Source organism: Astyanax mexicanus, chromosome 22, assembly GCF_023375975.1.
Source record: "Astyanax mexicanus isolate ESR-SI-001 chromosome 22, AstMex3_surface, whole genome shotgun sequence".
NCBI classification, from domain to species: Eukaryota; Metazoa; Chordata; class Actinopteri; order Characiformes; family Acestrorhamphidae; genus Astyanax; species Astyanax mexicanus.
Genome location: NC_064429.1, coordinates 5,732,335 through 5,755,652, shown reverse-complemented (window position 1 = coordinate 5,755,652; position 23,318 = coordinate 5,732,335). Strand labels below are relative to the sequence as shown.

The 23,318-nt window shown below is 38.0% G+C and overlaps 1 protein-coding gene across 1 annotated transcript in view; it reads right to left on the bottom strand.

The window, feature by feature from the left end:
* The window catches only part of zmat4a (zinc finger, matrin-type 4a), a 217,994-nt gene that overhangs the window by 174,381 nt on the left and 20,295 nt on the right, over positions 1 to 23,318 (bottom strand). The window contains exon 2 of the mRNA XM_049470464.1: positions 3,003 to 3,104. Within this exon, the coding sequence (XP_049326421.1) occupies positions 3,003 to 3,104 (102 nt within the window). The remainder of the gene's footprint in view (positions 1 to 3,002; positions 3,105 to 23,318) is intronic.

The window sequence follows — 23,318 nt, the reverse complement described above, 5'->3', positions numbered from 1 at the left end:
TCACTGCAGTATCTGATCCACTCACTGTACCACCAGCTCAACACTCACTAACACCTCATACACCACCACCATGCTAATCACTGCTAATCACTGCTGTATCTGATCCACTCACTGTACCACCAGCTCAACACTCACTAACACCTCATACACCACCACCATGCTAATCACTGCTAATCACTGCTGTATCTGATCCACTCACTGTACCACCAGCTCAACACACACTAACACCTCATACACCACCACCATGCTAATCACCGCTGTATCTGATCCACTCACTGTACCACCAGCTCAACACTCACTAACACCTCATACACCACCACCATGCTAATCACTGCTAATCACTGCTGTATCTGATCCACTCACTGTACCACCAGCTCAACACACACTTACACCCCATACACCACCACCATGCTAATCACTGCTAATCACTACTGTATCTGATCCACTCACTGTACCACCAGCTCAACACACACTAACACCTCATACACCACCACCATGCTAATCACTGCTAATCACTGCTGTATCTTATCCACTCACTGTACCACCAGCTCAACACTCACTAACACCTCATACACCACCATCATGCTAATCACTGCTAATCACTGCTGTATCTGATCCACTCACTGTACCACCAGCTCAACACTCACTAACACCTCATACACCACCACCATGCTAATCACTGCTAATCACTGCTGTATCTGATCCACTCACTGTACCACCAGCTCAACACACACTAACACCTCATACACCACCACCATGCTAATCACTGCTAATCACTGCTGTATCTGATCCACTCACTGTACCACCAGCTCAACACACACTAACACCCCATACACCACCACCATGCTAATCACTGCTGTATCTGATCCACTCACTGTACCACCTGCTCAACACACACTAACACCTCATACACCACCACCATGCTAATCACTGCTAATCACTGCTAATATGTTGATGTTCTATAAAAACTTCAGTACTTGTGTGGAGTGTTTATGTGTGTTTGTGTGGGAGATAAGGATTAAAGCTCCTCCCCATACTGGTCCTATACTGTGCCTCAACACATCTTTCCAGACAGCACACACACACAAACACACATACACACATACACACACACATACACACACATGTACATCCCACCCCAACCCAAAGGAGACTCCAGGACACGTGCCACACTCTCCGCACACACCAACGCACCAAAACATCATGAATATTTTATACTTGTCTAACACACACACACACACACACACACACACACACATATATATATATACATATATATATATATATATATATATATATATATATATATATGTATATATATATATATATATATATATATATATATGTATATATATATATATATACACTCACATACACACACACATTCACTTCTAGTTATCTCCAGCAGCTGTCAGAGCAGATCCACTGTATTCCAGTCTGATGCTAGTTTAGATTACTACTCTGCGGTCAGACACGCTTATCGTCACGCCCACCCTCACACTGACCACACTACTGCACGCTGTCCTGTGTGTTAGCTAGATCACGAAGGTTCAGACGTGTAGGTTGATCTAAATCACAAACAGAAATGAATGCTAAAACAGATGAGGCTGGAAATGAAGGTTGTTTTCACACCTGTAGTTCGTTTCTCTGGTCTAAATCAGTTTATAGTTATAGTATAGTTTTCCCCCTTTGGTTTGGTTTGTACGGAGCCCCTGAAGGGACATGGTGTATTTGTTTGGTGCACTTTTTTACGAAAAAGTTGTGAGCACCAGATAGTGGTAAGTGGTAAGAAGTGGTAAGCACCACATACTAAGTTGTGAGCACCAGATACTAAGTAGTGAGCACCAGCAGAACCAGTGTTTGTTCATAGGTATAGTTAATTATCTGGATATTAAATCAGGTTAAACTGCACCTGAACAGCCGCTTAGCTCAAATAAAAGGAGTATATTTGATAGCTGGGTCAGTTTGCTTCAGAGTTCACTTCTAGAGGCTTCGTCCGGTTGTTTTAGTCCACACCCAAGTGCAATTACTGTTTTCACACCTGCTTAAAACAACCGCACTTTAGTAAATTAGCTGTGCACTTTAATAAAGTAGCTGTGCACTTTAAAAGCTCTCAGTCCCTTTATTAAATGTGAGGATCCTCAGAATTCTACGAAAGAAGTTAAATAATGTAAAAATATTGATTTGTTTGAATGGGCAGCTTGATAGATAGATAGATAGATAGATAGATAGATAGATAGATAGATAGATAGATAGATAGATAGATAGATAGATAGATAGATAGATAGATAGATAGATAGATAGATAGATAGATAGATAGATAGATAGATAGATAGATAGATAGATAGATAGATACTGCAGGAAATTTAGGCTATGAAAATTAATAAATTTATGCCCCTATCACTAGCATTGTAAGCTTCTTGAGAGTTATAGTTTTAAAGCGCTGTATTTGGGAATGCTGGGGGAGAGCAGAGGTGGAATATCATTTTTTTTTTTTTACACGTTATCGTGTTTCACTACAGCCCAAGTTCATTTCACACTGAAGTTCTTCTTTAAATATATCATTACATATATAGTCACACATATAAAGCTTTTCAACAACCATTCCAACAACTTCTTTCGCTATGAAAGGGTAAAAAGTCAGCTATTGGTGGTACAGCTGTTGGTGAGGACGTTAATTCAGCGGAGAGAGCCAGAGCGAGGCGCACACACACTGAACTTGCGTTACCTTGTCAGCACACATCAGCGCCAGCGTTATTCTCCTGACCTTAAAATAACTTTCAGCTTAACTCACGCTCCAATCCGGCTCTCGACCGCCAGGCCCGTAGGAAAACCCCACCGCTCTGATTCTGCATGACCACGCCAGACAGACACACAGACAGACACACAGACAGACACACAGACAGACAGACAGACAGACAGATGCCTGGGCAGGCCAACAGATGGAGAGATGGACAGATGGGCAGAAAGGGCAAACAGACAGACGGAGGGTCCGCACTGACCTCGTAGTGGGCGACTCTCTGAGACTCGGAGATGAGCTGAGCACTGCACACTTTGCAGTAGCTGTCTGTGAAAAGGCCCTGGTCCACTTCCGTCGACTTCATCTGCAAAACAAACACAGGAAACAGACATCAACATATATATCATTATGATATACTGATGTACGAACATATAAATCGTTACGATAAATCAATGATTACATCATTACAAAATATTAACGTACGAACATATACATCATTACAAAATATTAACGTACGAACATATACATCGTTACGATAAATCAATGAATAAACATATAAATCGTTACGATAAATCAATGATTACATCATTACAAAATATTAACGTACAAACATATACATCATTACGATAAATCAATGAATAAACATACATCATTACGATAAATCAATGATTACATCATTACAAAATATTAACGTACGAACATATACATCGTTACGATAAATCAATGAATAAACATACATCATTACGATAAATCAGCTTATGAACATATACATCATTACGATAAATCAATGATTAAATCATTACGATATATTAATGTACGAACATATACATCATTACGATAAATCAATGAATAAACATACATCATTACGATAAATCAATGATTACATCATTACAAAATATTAACGTACGAACATATACATCGTTACGATAAATCAATGAATAAACATACATCATTACGATAAATCAGCTTATGAACATATACATCATTACGATAAATCAATGATTAAATCATTACGATATATTAATGTACGAACGTATACATCATTACGATAAATCAATGAATAAACATATACATCATTACGATAAATCAATGATTACATCATTACGATAAATCAATGAATAAACATATACATCATTACGATAAATCAATGATTACATCATTATGATAAATTAACCTACGAACATATACATCATTACGATAAATCAATTATTACATCATTATGATAAATCAATGATTACATCATCATGATAAATCAATGATTACATCATTATGATAATTAACGTACGAACATATACATCATTACGATGAATCAATGATTAAACATACATAATTATGATAAATCAGCTTATGAACATTTACATCATTACGATAAATCAATGATTAAAACATATACATCATTAAAATGAATCAGCATATGAACATATCATATCATATCATTACGATAAATCAATTATTACATGATTATGATAAATTAACGTACAAACATATACATAATTACGATATTACGATATTTCAACAAATAAACATATACATCATTACGATTAATTAACGTGTATTGTTCTTTTATTTAAATGGAAAATAAAACTGAACCAAAACACGAACGAGACAGGATGCAAATGCAAGTCCTCTTTCCTGTCCCCTGTCCAGTCTCTGTTTCTGTCTCCTGCCCAGTCTCTGTTTCCAGCTTTTGTCCTCACTCCTGTCCAGTCTCTACTTCTGTCTCCTGCGCAGTCTCCATTGCTATCTCCTGTCCAGTCTCTTTTCCAGTCCGCATTTCCTCCTCTTGTACAGTCTCTCTTTCTGTCTATTGTCCACTCCCTGTTCCCATCTCCTCCTTGTCTCACCCCCTGTTCAGTCCCAGTATGTGTCCCCTGTCCAGTCACAGAATTTGTCCCCTGTCCAGTCCCAGTATGTGTTCCCTGTCCAGTCCTCGTTCCCATCACCTGTCCAGTCTCCTGTCCGGTCCTCATGTGTACGCACTCCTTTCTCTGTAACAGGCCCTAGCTCCTGGTTCTACCCTTTTGTCTTAGTTCTTTCCCCGTTCTTGTCTAGTCCTTGTCTGTTTCTTCTGTTCTCCCTCTCTCTCTGCACCTCTGGAAGGTACCCTGCCACCTCATTTCCTTCCCCAGGTGTTCCCTGTTTCTTACTTTGTATATATATTCCATGTGTTCCTTTGTCTTCTGTCATGCTTTTTTTTTTTGACCCTGTCGTGTCTGCATGTTTCATCGTTGTCCTGTCGTGTTTTTGTCGTGTCTCTGGTTTGTTAGTCTTCTAGTTTTACAATCTTACAGTTTTTTATTCTTACAATTTTAAAAATATGCTGACCCAACTCACAACACTGTGAAGAAGCTCAGTGACATTTGCAGACGAACTGATTTGCACTGTGTTGTTGAAGATGATACCGAGTCACAAGACGAAACGAATCCAGACTCCAATTCAAAAGGACAAATGACTTGTGACGTCTGCAGGAATATAGGTTACTCTGCTGCAATATAGGTCACCAACTGTATATACTATATGTCTCCACAGCGAAATGTATGCCATCAATCCTTAATGACTACACACTGCTGCTATCACTTCCGTCCATATATTGCATGACCAAACCGAGATCTAGAAACAGGAGCTGCATATATATTAGCTGCCCGTCCCCCGTCCCCCTTCCCCCATCCCCCCGACTTCATTACAGCCTCCTGCTGTATCTGCTGTATACCGAGATGAGCTTTATATATCGAAGCGCCGCTCCGCCGTCATCTATCTGTATGCAGCCTGGCCGAGCTCCACACCGCCGGAGGTAGCAGGTCTGCTCAGCGTGGTGAACCTGGACACTTCAAAAGACTTTCCTCACTGCTGAGCGAGAGATCCGGGCCTGTGGGTCAAGATGGGGTTCGCTCGATCATAAACTGTGCTCGGAGACAACCAATAAACTCTGCTATGCTCTGATCTTCTGCTTTATCACTAATATATCATATTAAAGGGGGTCAGGCGATCAAACAACAAGACATTACTTGAAGCTGCAGCCTTTTTAAAACTATATTGTGTAATATTGCTTTTTCCATAATATCAAAGTAAATCTGACATTTCTTACAATTCCTTTGTCTTCTTTAGATTGCATATAATACTTATTAATATACAGTATCAATCAAAAACTTGCAGTTTCTGAGGTTGGTAACTTTTGATGAACTTATCCTGTACAACAGAGGGAACTCTTGCACTTCTTTCCTTTCCTGGGGCAATCCTGATGAGAGCAAGTTTTATCATCATATTGTTTTTGATGTTTTTTTTTTTTTTTTTTTTTAACTGGACTTCTAGTGGTCCAGCGAACTTAGACGCTGCCACTATGATCAGGAGATTCCTGGTTCGAATCCTGTTCATGTAGCTTGCCCTACTGCTACTGGAGCCCTGAGAGAGCACATTTGGCCTTGCTCTCTCTGGGTGGGTACAGTAGATGGCCCTCTTTTCCCTCATCACTCCTAGGGTGATGTGGATCAGCACAAAGCTGCGTCTGTGAGCTGATGTATCAGAACCGATTTGCTGCGCTTTCCTCCGAGTGTTAGCGCTGTGATGCTACTCTGTAATGCTGCATCAGCAGCAGTTTAAAAAGAGGCGGTGGCTGAATTCACATGTATCGGAGGAGGTGTGTGCTAGTCTTCACCCTCCTTGTGTTGGGGCATTAGTAGTGATAGGGGGAGTCCTAATAAGTGGGTTGGGTAATTGGCCATGTAAATTGGGAGAAAATAGGGTAAAAATTAGAAAAAAAAAAGTTCTTGACACTGACAAGTATAGAAGTGGGCGGGGGTTCTGGTAATGGTGAACATAAGGCTTGTGTTGTGTACAGTAGTAAAGTTGTAAGTGGTATTAGTGAATATAGTAACTCTGTATTGTAGTAGAGAAGTGGGCGGAGCTTCTTCTGGTCATGGTGAACATAAGGCTTGTGTTGTGTACAGTAGTAAAGTTGTAAGTGGTATTAGTGAATATAGTAACTCTGTATTGTGTAGTAGAGAAGTGGGCGGAGCTTCTGGTCATGGTGAACATAAGGCTTGTGTTGTGTACAGTAGTAAAGTTGTAAGTGGTATTAGTGAATATAGTAACTCTGTATTGTGTAGTAGAGAAGTGGGCGGAGCTTCTTCTGGACATGGTGAACATAAGGCTTGTGTTGTGTACAGTAGTAAAGTTGTAGTAAAGTGGTATTAGTGAATATATAGTAACTGTATTGTGTAGTAGAGAAGTAGGCGGAGCTTCTGGTTATGGTGATCATAACGTTTATAGTTTATAGATATGACCTTCAGAGGTCTACTAGAGGTTATGCATTGGAATTCAGAGCTTTTGTGGTCATGTTTTGGGTCTTTTGGGTAGAGTTTTTTATTTAACAAAATTGGACATTGATGATTTCTTGAGAAAATAACATAAATAACTCAAGATGGTCCCAAGAAAACAAAAGGGCTTCTCTGGTACCAGTTTGAGCTGCTTAAAACCAAGCAGCATGGACAAAAAATCATTAATCTGAAAGTGTGTTTCATGTGTTTTTGTTCCTTTTCATCCAAACAAAATCAGAATTAGCCAAATTAATAATCAACAACCCAAGTTTTAAAGTGTGTTTGTTCATTTTTAATTCGATCCAGTCATTTTCAGCACGAAACAGACTAGATAAACACACACATCACTGTCATAATCTTCCATTTTCTGCTTCCAGAACTCATCTGAACCCACAACATTTGGCGATAATCTGGATAATCCCCTCATCTGCACATTAGAAGCTGCCCTTTCGCGCTGATCCCGGATCAGCTAGTGCTAACAAAATCCTTATCTGATCCTCAAACAACAACAGCGACACCACCAGCGAGAGCGATCTCAGAGATACCAGATCAGTGTGACGCGTTTACATCTGCAGGCATCTCGTCAGAATTTAAGTTAATGCTGGAGTCCAGTAAACTGACATTAAACCCGGCCGGCCGCTCACAAACATAGATATTTGATATTTTTCTGGTATTTTTTTTTTTTTTTGTTTCCCTGCAGTTACCACTGTCATGTGATTCAGAGTTTTATCTGTAATCCATTTTGGAAGATCATTTTTTAACTTCTCTTCATACGGGATACGACAGACATTAGATACACAGCTCTGGAAAAAATTAACTTCAGTTTCTGAATCAGTTTCTCTGATTTTGCTATAGGTATAGGTTTATGTTTGAGTAAAATGAACATTATTGTTTTATTCTATAAACTACAGACAACATTTCTCTTAAATTTCAAATATTGTCATTTAGAGCATTTATTTGCAGAAAATGAGAAATGGCTGAAAAAAAAAGATGCAGGTTTCAGACCTTATATAAAAGAAAAATTGCATTACAGTTCATATTGATAAAGTTTTAAGAGTTCAGAAATCAATATTTGGTGGAATAACCCTGGTTTTAATCATCCCAGTTTTAAACATGTATCTTGGCATCATGTTCTCCTCCACCAGTCTTACACACTGCTTTTGGATAACTTTATGCTGCTTTACTCCTGGTGCAAAAGTTCAAGCAGTTCAGTTTGGTGGTTTGATGGCTTGTGATCATCCATCTTTCTCTTGATTATATTCCAGAGGTTTTTAATTTGGTAAAATCAGAAGAAGAAACTCATAGAAGAATCATATTTAAGTGGTTTCTTTTTTTTGCAGACCTGTATCTGTAACTAAGCTATACAAGCTGTGAACATTTGATTGCATTCTGCCACAAGTGCATGTTACAGATGAGAAGGGTGGACGTAAGTGCAGATATATAATATTTCAATTTAATTAATAGAATAGTACAAGATGAATGAAAAAAACAGAAAAACATGGGTAGCGCAAAAAAACTAAGAACAAAACTAAGCTTAACTAAACAAACAAGAAACAGAAAAAAACTAGAATAACACTAAGAATATAAAATTAACAAACTTGGCACACTTACTTAACAAAACAGACCCGGACTGAAGAAACAGATTCAAGGAACACAAACTACAAAACTGGTACACGCAAATACAGACGACACAGATACAAAAGACTCGACAAGGAAACACTCATACAAGGGGCTATTTATACACAAGAAGTGTGAGGACCGCTAATGAGGGGGCGGGGTTACAAACAAGACACAAGGTGACAACACTAATGGCTAGGGTGGGGCTAGGGCAGAGACAGGGAGGAGACAGGGACAAAAACACAACAGTAGCACATGTTTCCAACTCATCCAACTCAAAAGTATTGGATGGAGCACCATTATTTTACAGAACACAGTTTCACTGCTCCACAGCTCAATACTGGGGGCTTTATACCCCTTCATAGCCCACTCCTGGCTTTAGGCATGGGGCCAGTATCTTAATGGTCTAAAAATGGTCTGCTTCAGAGAGTCCTATTCTATTGGCAACACTTTTCTACAGGGACTAGAGCTGCTAGAATAGCTTTTAGAGAATCTTTTAGAGAAATTACTGTGAATAAGAGAGAAGGTCAACAGTCAGTATTGAATGCTGGTGATCTTCAGGCCCTCAGGCGACTGCATTAAAAACATAAGTCTGAAGGGAAAATCACTGCATGTGCTCAGGAACACTTCCAGAAACAAGTACTTATATATATTTCTATTAGTACCATTTACTTTTTCACTTTTTCAGCATTTTGTTGGCCCTGTCCCGACGTTTTTTTTTTGTTTTTTTTTTGAGATATGTCACTGATTTTGGGTTCTAATTGAGTCTCTGGGCTCTATTTTAGCTATCTTTAGCTTGATTTAGGGCGTGTCAGTGTGTCTTTGCTATCATAACGACGGGAAAAGTACACTTTGCACAGCTTGAAACTCTCAAAAGGCATGTACTAATTCTTATTAATTACTAATCAATTAATCATGGGTTGTTTTTTTTTTGGACATAACATTAAACCAATAAACCAATCAGCGTGTCACTTGCTCATCATTTCCTTTAAGACTTTGGTGGATTGCTATTTTAATGGTGCAGGTCCCTGGAGGTGTCCAATGCTTTTAAGCAGAGGAAACTGACCTGCTTGGTTACAATTGTTCATACTGTTTATTGTTGATTTTGCGAAGCTGGCAACAGGCACTCACTATGGGTTTGTGCACTGCTGCATGTACGTGTGTTGCCAATTCACTGCCAAGATAGCAATGAACATCTGACTGTCTGACTGCTGTCTGTCTAGGTTGTATTCAGTCAGTGGTGCAACTGTGTTTTCTGCTGCCAAGATATACCAGCAATACTCCAGAAATTTCCAGACCACCACTCCCATCAGTGTAGATACACAAGCACTATTGCTATTTAAACAATGCAGGAGGAATGCGAGAAAATAGACTGTTGGTGAGGTGTAAGATAGCAATAAACATTGCAACGTGCCTAGAGCAGAGACAACAGCAACAGGAGAGAGAAAAAACCTTGTAAACTTATTATGAAAGTCTCTAATGTAAAAAGAGTTTAAAGTATATTCAGGTTATTTTTAAGAGTTTCTATTGGTCCGTTCATCAAGAAATTTTGGCACAGTGTAAGGGACAGTTTGTCTGTTGAAATTATGTAGAAAACTAAAAATCGTCAAAAATTTTAATAAGTGTTTTTCATTGGACAGTGACGATATGTTCTATTCTATCCCAACTTTTAGGGAATTTGGGTTGTATGGGTAATCTTACAGTCCCTACTGGTGACCTCTGCACTTTATTAAAGTCTCAGCTCAGCTACAGAAGGTGAAACAGGCCTCAGATCAGGGTGTGAAATGACTCTTTGCCTCTTTTCGGGTTGCAGAGAGCCTCGCTTCGCTTTTTGACTCCAGAACCAGCAGTTGCCTTCCAAGTCCTGGCAACTGCTAGCTTTAGTGGAGCGAGAGCGCGGTGGAGATTTGAGTAAAGAGCTGACAGCTCGGCCTCTGAAGCAGCTTGGAAAGAAGAGAGAGAATAAATAAATGAAAGAGAGAGAGCGAGAGAGCGCGAGAGAGAGAGACAGAGCGCGAGAGCCCTAGAGATACACAGAGCGCTAGTGCTTTCTGAACGTAGACAATCAACAGCTTTAGCAGCTCCACGAGTCCAAATGAGCAGCACTGAATAAACGACTCGCTTCCCTCAGCGACTCTAACCTCCAAACCTCCAAACACACACACACACACAATAAACACAAACACACACACACACACAAAATCCACATGCAAAATACACACACACATACAGCTACATGATTTGAAATAAAAAAAACTAGATGAAATTAACCCTTGTGTGGTGTTCGGGTCTGTGGGACCCGTTTTCATTTTTCATCAAATGATACTAAAAAAATATTTTCTAACTCAAACTCATTGGCATTGGCTCATTTTTTGTGAGAAACATAAATATCAAAACACATTTTCCATAAACACACACTGTACACCCCCCCCCCCCCCCTACACATTTATATTACATACAGTATGTTTGGCCAAGGGCTAATAAACATTGCTTCATTTGTAAATTTGAAACTAAACAAATTTTCTACTCATATCTTGAGTTTAATTCATTTTCTTTTACATTTTATTAAAAAACTAATAAAAAAAGAGTAGCACTTTTTGAAAGAAATGTAACATAAGAAAGGTAAAGGGCAAATATTAACCATGTAAGCTGTTTATATTGCTTGTAATTTAGGTGAAGCGAGCATGTGTAAAGCATTTTAATGTAAAATTGCTTAATTTTGCTGAAATAAATACAAGTAACAAAGTAAACCAGTAACAAAAAAATATGAACACCACACAAGGGCTAATGTTTAGACTTTTTTATGTTTAATTCAATTCAATTTTCTATGATTTGTTCAGGAATTACAACCATTTTTCTACATTTTTTAATACAAAGCCTCCTCATTCCCGAGGCTCAAAAGTAATTGGACAAATTACCTCAAAAGTTAATCCCTCATTAATCCATCATCAGTTAAGCAGGTAAAAGGTCTGGAGTTGATTCCAGGTGTGACATTTGCCTTCTAAAGCTGTTGAACCCAAAACCACATCATTTAACAAGCAGTTAAAGGAGCTCTCAGTGAAAGAGAAACAGACCATCATTAGCCTGAAAAAAGAAGAAATACATCAGAGAGAGATAGTGGAGAGATGGAGAGATGCCAGAAGAGGCCAGTTTGGTACATTCTGGGAAAAAAAAGAGTGCAGTGATGAGCTCAGGAACTCAAAACGCCCTGGACGTCCAGGATGTACTCACAGAGTTTATGAGTTAAAGTGAGAAACGTATGAAAAAGTGCTGTAAGGAACTTTATACAAACATTTTTGGGTTAATATATATTTACTTATTTTATTGTTATATTTATGCTACTACTTTTTTTTTGCCTTTCTGACCTGTTCCTGCTTTAACACTAACTAAATGTTTCTCACTGTGGGATTAAACAGGTGATCTGATCTTAACCCTTGTGTGGTGTTCATATTTTTGTTACTTTTGTTAAAACGCTTTTAATGAGGAGTTTACGGTGGCCGAGAAAGCCCAGCGCAGTGCAAATTGAAAAGCGCTGCAAAAGCACAAAACACATCCATCAAAATTACAACACAGGCGCAGCAAATAGAAAAACGCGCTGCAAATACAACCACAACACAAAGGAAGTGAGTCACAACACAACGGAATTTTCCCGGGGGACCTTAAAAGATGCTGTACCAGCTGTATACAAAGGACAATAAGTGGCAAACAAGCTTCTGAAAAGTAAGTTATGTTTATTACCTGTGATTACCACGGTTGTGTGCATATTATTAAAAGTTCTGCTTCACAAAACGCCTTGTTTGCCACTTATTGTCCTTTGTACACATAGTGAAGTCCGAGACGTTACTGAAGATGCAGCTTAGCTGGTACAGTATCTTTTAAGGTCCCCCGGGAAAATTCCGTTGTGTTGTGACTCACTTCCGTTGTGTTGTGGTTGTATTTGCAGCGCGTTTTTCTATTTGCAGCGCGTTTTTTGCGCCTGTGTTGTAATTTTGATGGATGTGTTTTGTGCTTTTGCAGCGCTTTTCAATTTGCACTGCGCTGGGCTTTCTCGGCCACCATAGGAGTTAAAATTTATGTGAATTTCTTTCTGCCTGAAATTATTTCAAGCGCTGGTTGTATATAAATGGGGTTTACAGGAGACTGGATTGATGGATTCTCTTAAGTTTGGACTCGTTTTGAAGGTAAGATCGTGGCGGACGCATTGGCGGGGGTTGGGGGGGGGGGGATGGGGGGTGTGTGGTGTGTCCTGACGTAACCCAGGACAAAACCCGAGCAGGTTTTAACTGTAAACACAGCTGACATAGTGTTGGAGATAAAACTAGATCCTTTAAAAGCTGTATTTTTACGTCTACAGCTCTGTTCAAACTATAATTTAACCATTCAAATGTTTTAGGACCTAATTTCTAAAACAACATTGTAAGTGTGAAATATTTATAGTCACATACCTACAATAATAATATTTATTAAATCATATATATATAAATATAAATATAATTTACATTTAAACATTACAATATTACACAACACATGGTTAATGAATTTTTTTTTTTTTTTTTATAAACGTATAGTTAATAATTTAAGGGAACTGATGAAAAAGCATTTACATTTACACCCTTTACATTTTAGTCGACTATATTCTTATGATACTTAGTCGACTAAAACTAGACTAAAACTAAAAACATTTTAGATGACTAAATCATGACTAAAACTAAATGCTATTTTCGTCACAAGACTAGGACTAAAACTAAATCAAAATTTCTTGTCGGAATTAACACTGTTATCCATAAAGCTTAATTGATTTGACTTGTTTAATCAGCTGCTCTCAGTCTTCAGTCAGCTGATTGGCTGCACCTGCTCTGCAAGCTGGAAACCTGCGTGAAAACCTGCAGCAGCCGCCTGTGTGTTTGCAGATGATAGGATTAGAAACCCAAACTGCATCAGACAAAAGCACTGAACAGAGTTTACAACAGTGGGATTTCAGACCCTGCTGATTTCAGTGTTTAAATACACCGGCTGAACCTGAATGACTGAATCAGCAAAGATATTGACCTAATTGTGCCTCTAAATCCAGAAAAGTAAGCTTAAAAAAAAGTTATATCAGCAGACTCATCACCTTCACCTCAAGCCATCACCAGCTATCCTTTGTCTTTAAAATTATTCTACTTTCACGCCTGATTTGCTGCTATTTAATCCCATTTTAGAGCCATACTAGAGAATTGGGTGAATGGAGCCAAACCAAGGGGCATCGCTACCTTTCTCCCCTCTTATATCAGAAAAGTATTGCCAACCGCTAGAAGAAGAATAGGGTGAATAGGGCTAAATGATACATTCCTTTAATTACAGGAAGTAGAATGATGAATTTTGTACCTGTATATTTTCACTTTTTTTTTATAACAAATGGATTCCATCAGTCGATTCCCTATATTGAAAAAAAATGATGAGTAAAATGTACTTAAAAAAAAGTTTTGCAACTTTCTGCAATCGCTTTTTTTAAGTAAATTTAATTTCAGATAAAATTGAAATTCAACTCGGTTTCAAGACTTAAATGTTACAGAGAGTAAATAACTGAATAACTGAACTTCAGTAAATCCTTTCTTTAAGAGAACTTTACTTCATTTATTTTTACTGAATCAATCCTTTCTTTTAGTAAACTTTACTTTATTTAATTTTACTGAATCAATCCTTTCTTTTAGTAAACTTTACTTTATTTAATTTTACTGAATCAATCCTTTCTTTTAGTAAACTTTACTTCATTTATTTTTACTGAATCAATCCTTTCTTTTAGTAAACTTTACTCCATTTATTTTTACTGAATCAATCCTTTCTTTTAGTAAACTGTACTTAATTTATTTTTACTGAATCAATCCTTTCTTTTAGTAAACTTTACTTCATTTATTTTTACTGAATCAATCCTTTCTTTTAGTAAACTTTACTAAATTTATTTTTACTGAATCAATCCTTTCTTTTAGTAAACTTTACTTTATTTATTTTTACTGAATCAATCCTTTCTTTTAGAAAACTTTACTTCATTTATTTTTACTAAATCAATCCTTACTTTTAGTAAACTTTAATTAATTATTTTTTACTGAATCAATCCTTTCTTTTAGTAAACTTTAATTAATTATTTTTTTACTGAATCAATCCTTTCTTTTAGTAAACTTTACTTCCTTTATTTTTACTGAATCAATCCTTTCTTTTAGTAAACTTTACTTCCTTTTTTTTACTAAATCAATCCTTTCTTTTAGTAAACTTTAATTAATTAATTTTTTACTGAATCAATCCTTTCTTTTAGTAAACTTTAATTAATTAATTTTTTACTGAATCAATCCTTTCTTTTAGTAAACTTTAATTAATTAATTTTTTACTAAATCAATCCTTTCTTTTAGTAAACTTTAATTAATTAATTTTTTACTAAATCAATCCTTTCTTTTAGTAAACTTTAATTAATTAATTTTTTACTGAATCAATCCTTTCTTTTAGTAAACTTTAATTAATTAATTTTTTACTGAATCAATCCTTTCTTTTAGTAAACTTTAATTAATTAATTTTTTACTAAATCAATCCTTTCTTTTAGTAAACTTTACTTCATTTCTGCATACAATATTACCTAATTACAATTACTTCATTTATACAATATTACTAAAATAATTTATGATACATAATATATTATAATACCTGTTTAAAAGTTTAAATATTTATAGTCAAAACACACACATTACACTGTCTCAACACATGGATGGCATGTAATACATTCTTTATACTGGTAAACTAAAAAGAATGTATTAAATGCCATCTATGTGTTGAGACAGTGAGTCTTGGTCTGTTTACAAAATAAATCTTTGAGATTATGTAAATATTTGAATGTGTGTTTTAACTAAAATTATATATAATAATATTGTATAAATTAAGTAATTGTAATAAGGTAATATTGTATGATAAAGTAATTGTAATTAGGTAATATCGTTAAAATTAAGTCATTATAACTAGGTAATGTTGTATAAATTGAGTAATTGTAATTAGGTAATATTGTATGCAGAAATGAAGTAAAGTTTACTAAAAGAAAGGATTGACTGAAGTTCAGTTCACTTTACTCTGTGCAACATTTAAGTCTTGAAACCGAGTTGAAGTTACTTACATTAATCTGAAATTAAATTTACTTAAAAAAAGCAAATGCAGAAAGTTGCAAAACTAAATTGTGAAACTAAATTTTATGCATCATTTTTTTTTCAGTGTACCTCTAAAAGGTAATAGTTCAATTAGGATACTTAAAAAAATTAAAAAATAAAAAGTATTTTGTATTTTTATTTAAAAAAAAAAATACATGTTCAAACTTTTTTAATGTTTCACTACTTTATTACTTTTGAAAGACCAACATATAAAACAGTAGTTTTTACACAACTGTGACGCTGGGATGAGACGGGAGGCGGATTTAAAAGCGGGTAAGAACAAAAGCTTTAATAAATAAATAAACAAATAAACAAACAGGGGAATCACGAATAAATATATCTACATAAACAAACAGGGAAAACAAACAAAGAGCTAAGCTAAACAGATAATAACTAAACAGGGCTAGGGATATATATACAAAGGAATAAATACGTAAATATATACAAAATAAACAAAGAAACAAACAGGAAATAAACGTGACTAGAAATAAACAATAGCGTGCAAATACAAGAACATAGAAAGAGCAATAACGTGACGTGGTAACCAATAGCAAACGTGGCGAGACAAACGACAGAGGAAGGTGCAAAGACCGACGGAGGACAAGGTGGCAGAGGAGGGCTATTTATAGTAACATGAAACACTGAACACCTGGGGAAACAGGTAACGAGGGGCGGAGCTACAAATTACACACACGTGATGGAAAAGTACAAGAGAAACACACTAGGAAACGGGGAAAACACAGGAAAACATAGCGAGGGCGTAACAACAACATTAAAACATAACATTGCAGTTTTGTTTTAGTTTTAGTAGCTTTTGCAGGAGGTGATTGCAAATATGTGAGATGAACCATTTTTATATTATATGTTGATTGCAATAATTAAGGCAAACAGAATAAGTTTCATACTGAAAAAAAAAATACTTTTAACTATTTTTCCCAGATCTTCAAACTTTAAAAATGGGTGAAACTGACCCGGAACATAACATGACAGTTAAGCAACTGTCACGTCTGGTGCTGTAGGCACTCCTGATCCTTCCACACTGAGCTCCAACGGAAGTTTACAGCCTAACAACTACACTACCCAGAAGGCACCACACGCTGACATCACGCACACACCCACGCACGTGACACATCACCTGCTTCCGCCAGGAAGCCCAGAGTATTGATTACCCCAGGGAATTTCAGGGCGCTTCATGAACTCCTTGGTGCCGCGTATTGTGGTTCTACCTCATTACAAAGCGTTACTGATTTCTTGTCTCTGATATTTCGTGTATGACCTTGTCTTTTGTTTTTCTCTACGCCGATTTTTGATTACCTCTGATTGTGGATTTTTCTGTGTATGACGTTTTTTGATTACTTATTATTTTGATCACTCATGGTATGGTTATTCCTACGTTGCTTCTGTTTGCCGGTGCTCTAAGTGTTTTTGTACGACTACCCGTTTCTCTACCCAGTGTTTTACCCCTTGTGAGGTGTTCATATTTTTGTAACTCGTTTACTTTGTTACTTGTATTTAATTCAGCAAAATTAAGCAATTCTACATTAAAATGCTTTACACATGCTCGCTTCACCTAAATTGCAAGCAATATAAACAGCTTACATGGTTAATATTTGCCCTTTACCTTTCTTATGTTACATTTCTTTCAAAAAGTGCTACTCTTTTTTTTATTAGTTTTTTTAATAAAATGTAAAAGAAAATGAATTAAACTCAAGATATGAGTAGAAAATTTGTTTAGTTTCAAATTTACAAATGAAGCAATGTTTATTAGCCCTTGGCCAAACATGTAATAAAATGTAATATAAATGTGTAGGGGGGGGGGGGGCGTGTACAGTGTGTGTTTATCGAAAATGTGTTTTGATATATGTTTTTCACAAAAAATGAGCCAATGCCAATGAGTTTCAGTTAGAAAAAATATTTTTTTTGTATCATTTGATGAAAAATGAAAACGGGTCCCACAGACCCGAACACCACACAAGGGTTAATAAACTTCCCCCTTTTACTGTATCCGCGAGTGTCTGTATTCTGTGCACACCATGACGGCAACTTTTAGTTCTAAAGAAAGTTCTCCAACCCCAAAGTTCAGCAACTCTTGGGTAGTTTACAGAAAAACTCAAGGAGCAGAACAAGGGTCTGAGCTGTCCCTGAGAAAAACAAAAAAAAAATGCTGTTCTGGAATGGTCACGCTGTTCTGCTCCTTAAAACAAGAGAGGCCAGTAGAATTACCCAACTGTCTACAAGAGAAGCTGCAGAAACTTAGCCCAACAAAGAGGAGCCCAGAGGGAGGCTGCAGTGGCTGGAGGAGATCAGAAGATCAGACAACATCTGCAGCAAGACTACGAGACTCAGGACAACGGCAAAGTGACAAGACCAGAAAACCAGCTGAGAAACAGTCTCTGTATTTCATTCTCTGAGACATGTATATATATATATACATGTCTCAGAGAATTCGATGTCGCCTTCGATTCTCGCTAGCATCCCAGTGTCCCAGTTGAGCTCATTAGCATTTGGTGGCAGAACATCAGAGAGTGAGTAGAGCTTGGAAACATGAGGAAAAGACCGAAAGACAGAGAGACATACAGAGAGATAGAGCAAGTGAGACAGAGCTAGTGAGAGATAAGAATGAGCAGCAAAGAAAAGAAAAGCAAAAAAAGGATGCATCCCCGCCGCCTCCCGCTAATCACAAGAATCACCATAGACAAGGGGTGTTAAGTTCAAACAGCCCCCCTGCTAAAGGACGCCTGCGGTCGCATTCGTTTCGTAATGGCGGAGTATAAACATCCACTTCCTGCCACTTCCTGCTGAGCCACGGAATGAACGGAGGAATGCTTCAACTAAAAAAGACAACAAGACAGGATTGAAACCAAAAGCAACAACATTGAGCTTTCGGTTGCATTTACAGCCTGTCCACTACCTTGTAGGTGTCATGGTGAGCACAGAATACAGACACGTGCAGATACTGATTAAATTGTGTTTATTATAAAATAAACAGATGTAAGACGTAGTCGATACAGAAAAATGGGTAATCACCAATAACCAGAGCAATGAAGACAAAACCATACTATAAATGAGAGACAGTCCAGAGTTCGTACACGAGAGATCCAATGTCAGAGGTAATCCAAGAGGCAGTAGTGAAAACACAGTCCAGGTAATACACAAGCAATACAATATCAGAGGCAAAGGCAATAATCGGCGTCAAGAAAACAAAGGCAAGGTCATACACAAGATAAACTGAGACAAGAGATAAAGTAACGCTTTGTAAAGAGGAGAACCTACAATACGCGGCGTGGGTGTTTGTGTGGAGTGCTCTTTTATAGTGCCAGTAATCAGTATTCAGGACTTCCTGGAGGAAGCAGGTGTCAGCGGGTTGTGCATTCTGGGTAATGTAGTTGTTGACCTGAGAACCTCCGTTAGAGCTGGATGTGGAAGGGACAGAGGAGCTAACAGCACCAGACGTGACAGTAGGGGTGGGACAAAATATCGATATTGCGATACATCATACTGATATTCGTCTGTGATACATTATCGATATAAATATTAGCAATAAAAAAAATGGTATTAAAACATAGCCACTCTAAACTCCCTAAGACTTGACCCCCAATTTTTAACGAGGATCTGTATACGACTTTAATGCAGGGGTGTCCAAACTACGGCCCGCGGGCCGCTCCAAAAAAGGAAACGGGCCACAAATGGCCCGCGGGCCGAGGTATTTTAGAAATAGAATGAAAGTTGGCCCGCTGTTAAACAGGTTTTTATAATGTGAGATTCAAAGTTTGAACGCTGGGTGCCAGAAACGGGCCAAAGAGTCTAAAAGCGGAGAGAGTGCGCATTTCTAGCTCAGAAAAACGGACCAAAGAGTCTTAAAGCGGAGAGAGTGCGCATTTCTAGCGCAGAAAAACCGGGCAAAGAGTCTAAAAGCGGAGAGAGTGCTCATTTCTAGCGCAGAAAAACAGGCCAAAGAGTCTAAAAGCGGAGAGGGTGCGCATTTCTAGTGCAGAAAAATTTAGGTGTTTAATATTAAGAGTTTAATATTAAGAGACATCATGAAATGAAACATCAATTTGGAAAATCTTAGTTTACACAACTCTGTCAAAGATAAAGATAGTAAGTCAAGTAAAATGGTGTGTAAATGAAATAATCAGAAAAATGTATTATTTAAAGTGGTATATTTCATTATGTGTTTTATTACAGAGTCTGTGGCCCGTGACTTCAAATATATTTCTCCTTCTGGCCCCCAACAAAAAAAGTTTGGACACCCCTGCTTTAATGTAATACCTTTGTTTACCAATTTACAAGGCCGAATACCCAACCCACTCGTTATGACTCCCTCTATCACTAGTAATTTCCCAACACAAGGAGGGTGAAGACTAGCACATGCCTCCTCCGATACATGTGAAGTCAGACTCCGCCTCTTTGTGAACTGCTGTTGATGCAGCATTACTGAGTAGCATCACAGTGCTAACGCTCAGAAGAAAGAAAGCGACTCGGTTTCGATTAGAGCTTAGATTCTCTGCTTGAACCTGACCGGACCCGAGGCCCGACTTGAAATTGGTCAACAAAAAAGGCTAGTTTTATTGTATATAAAGCTATGGCATGATAATCACAATACAGCTAAGTAACAAGTCAAACTGCTTTTTAAATAAAAACATGATGGACTCATAAAGACAGTTTATGGGGCGGGTTGGGTCGGGCAGAACGTGCAGGGGCTCAGGCCGTGTCGGATATTTATGGTACGTATATTTTTACGGCACCGAAAATGTACCGAACCGCGGAGTTTATAATTAGGTGTAAATCTAACTGTGAAGTTTTGGTACCATTACACCCGTAGTTCTGATACAGCAGCTCACAGACACAGCCTTGTGCTGATCGACATCACCCTAGGAGTGATGTAGGGAAAGATCCCTATCTACTGTACCCACCCAGAGAGAGCAAGGCAAATTGTGCTCTCTCTGGGCTCTGGCAACTGACGGCAAGCTGCATGACCGGGACTCAAACCAGTGATCTCGAAGTTCCTGTATACACTCTTTTGTAAAATTTGACCAATGTTGGATATCTCTGGTCTGTTTGCATTCTGAAAAAAAAACAGACTGATGTTCCTTCTCAAACTTGGCTTTGTAAATAAGAAACAAACAATCAAGTGGCTTACGCCGAGTTACACAAGACAATTTACATTTCAGCCAATCATTAACCGGGAGATTTAGTGTTTATGCACAGGATGGGGGAGGTGGTGGGACAAAGCCGCACAGAAATATTGATGAGTCGTTTGGATACGAACGGAGAGACCCCCGAATGCTAAAAGGCATGAAAAAGGATAGGGATAAAGCTCTATTTCTGCTGGTAGTAAAGGATATGCAGCAGCTTTAAGGTAACTAGTAGTTAGTGTGTTAAACAAAGTGCTGGAGGTAATGTAGGTGTTTCTAAGGAAGTGACCTGTGAGTGTAAGTTCGGGATGGGTTAACACAGTAAGTGTTTCTAATAAGGCAGATGGCGAGAAACTGATACTTGGTGGAAAATGAGTCGCCAGACAAAGTGAAAGGTTGCTCAATGCAGCCACGACAGACACTGACATGCCTGACTGACATGCTGCGGAACAGCGACCAGGCACAACACTATAGATCAGACAATACAGAAGATCAGCCCCCGTCTGAATAATGCAGGAGACAAGATGAAACAAAGTTAATTTTTAATTTGGGCTCTTTTTTCTGTCAGTCGAATAACAAATGCACATGGGCGTTTTATTTTTGATACCAGCCATGCCTCTGTTCAGCAAAAGAGAATTAAACACAAACGAAGAATCTCTGAAATATCAAGTAACCCAGACATCATTTAAACATAACAGAGAAAAAAGAGGCATTCAACAAGACTGGTAACACATTTCTATGATCTGCTGAGTTTAAAGGGCAGATATCTGGGGAAAATTAATTTCTCACTTTTTTGAAAGGAAAGTCTGTAGTACAAGTTTGTTTATATGCACTTCATAATCTGATATCTGAAGAACACTTTGTCAGTAGTGTAATCAGCACGTTTATATGCAATTGGATAATCAGACAATAGGAAAAACTCTGGATTTACATGAATCACTTCTTGTCCAAGAGTTTTTGTCTGGTCTACAAACCAATTCAGAGCCCATGTTCATGTTGGCAATATGGTTTTAGGCCTAATCCCAAAAAATCTATATTCTATGACAAAACAAAATAGTACAATAACATAAAATATTAATATTGGCATACACCTCTAGGAGCACCAGCAAGATTGTATGCTTGTTATGAAGAAAAGAGCAATAATACACTGGTTCTACATTAAATTAAGAAAATGTAATGGTTATCATAATAACATTTGTGGGTTTTCTTGGTCACTTGTACGGCCATCTTACCCTCTATTTGGAGAGTTCCTTTAAAAATCTCCAATTGGAGGGCACGCAGCCCTAACACTTTACCCAATCTCTCTATTCCAACAGGATTGGGACACTCTACCACTTTGTCTCAACAAGAATCAGCACACTCTACCCCTCAATCCCAACAAGAGTCGAGACACCCTACCCATCTATTCCAACAAGAATCACCAAACCCCACCTCTCTACCCAAACAAAGAATTGTTAAACCCTACCCCTCTATTCAAACAAGAATTGCCAAACCCTACCCCTCTATCCCAACAAGAATTACTAAACTCTACCCCTCTATCCCAACAAGAATCACCAAACCCTACCCCTCTACCCAACAAGAATCACCAAACCCTACCCCTCTATCCCAACAAGAATCTGAACACCCTACCCCTCTATCTCAACAAGGGTCGAGACACCCTACATCTCTATCTCAACAAGAATCACCAAACCCTACCCCTCTATCCCAACAAGAATTACCAAACCCTACCCCTCTATCCCAACAAGAATCACCAAACCCTACCCCTCTATCCCAACAAGAATTACCAAACCCTACCCCTCTATCCCAACAAGAATCACCAAACCCTACCCCTCTATCCCAACAAGAATTACCAAACCCTACCCCTCTATCCCAACAAGAATCACCAAACCCTACCCCTCTATCCCAACAAGAATTACCAAACCCTACCCCTCTATCCCAACAAGAATCACCAAACCCTACCCCTCTACCCCAACAAGAATCACCAAACCCTACCCCTCTATCCCAACAAGAATTACCAAACCCTACCCCTCTATCCCAACAAGAGTCGAGACGCCCTACCCCTCTATCTCAACAAGAATCAGCACACTCTACCCCTCTATCCCAACAAGAATCACCAAACCCTACCCCTCTATCCCAACAAGAATTACCAAACCCTACCCCTCTATCCAAAACAAGAATTGTCAAACCCTACCCCTCTATCCAAAACAAGAATCTCCAAACCCTACCCCTCTACCCCAACAAGAATTACCAAACCCTACCCCTCTACCCCAACAAGAATTACCAAACCCTACCCCTCTATCCCAACAAGAATCACCAAACCCTACTCATCTATCCCAACAAGATT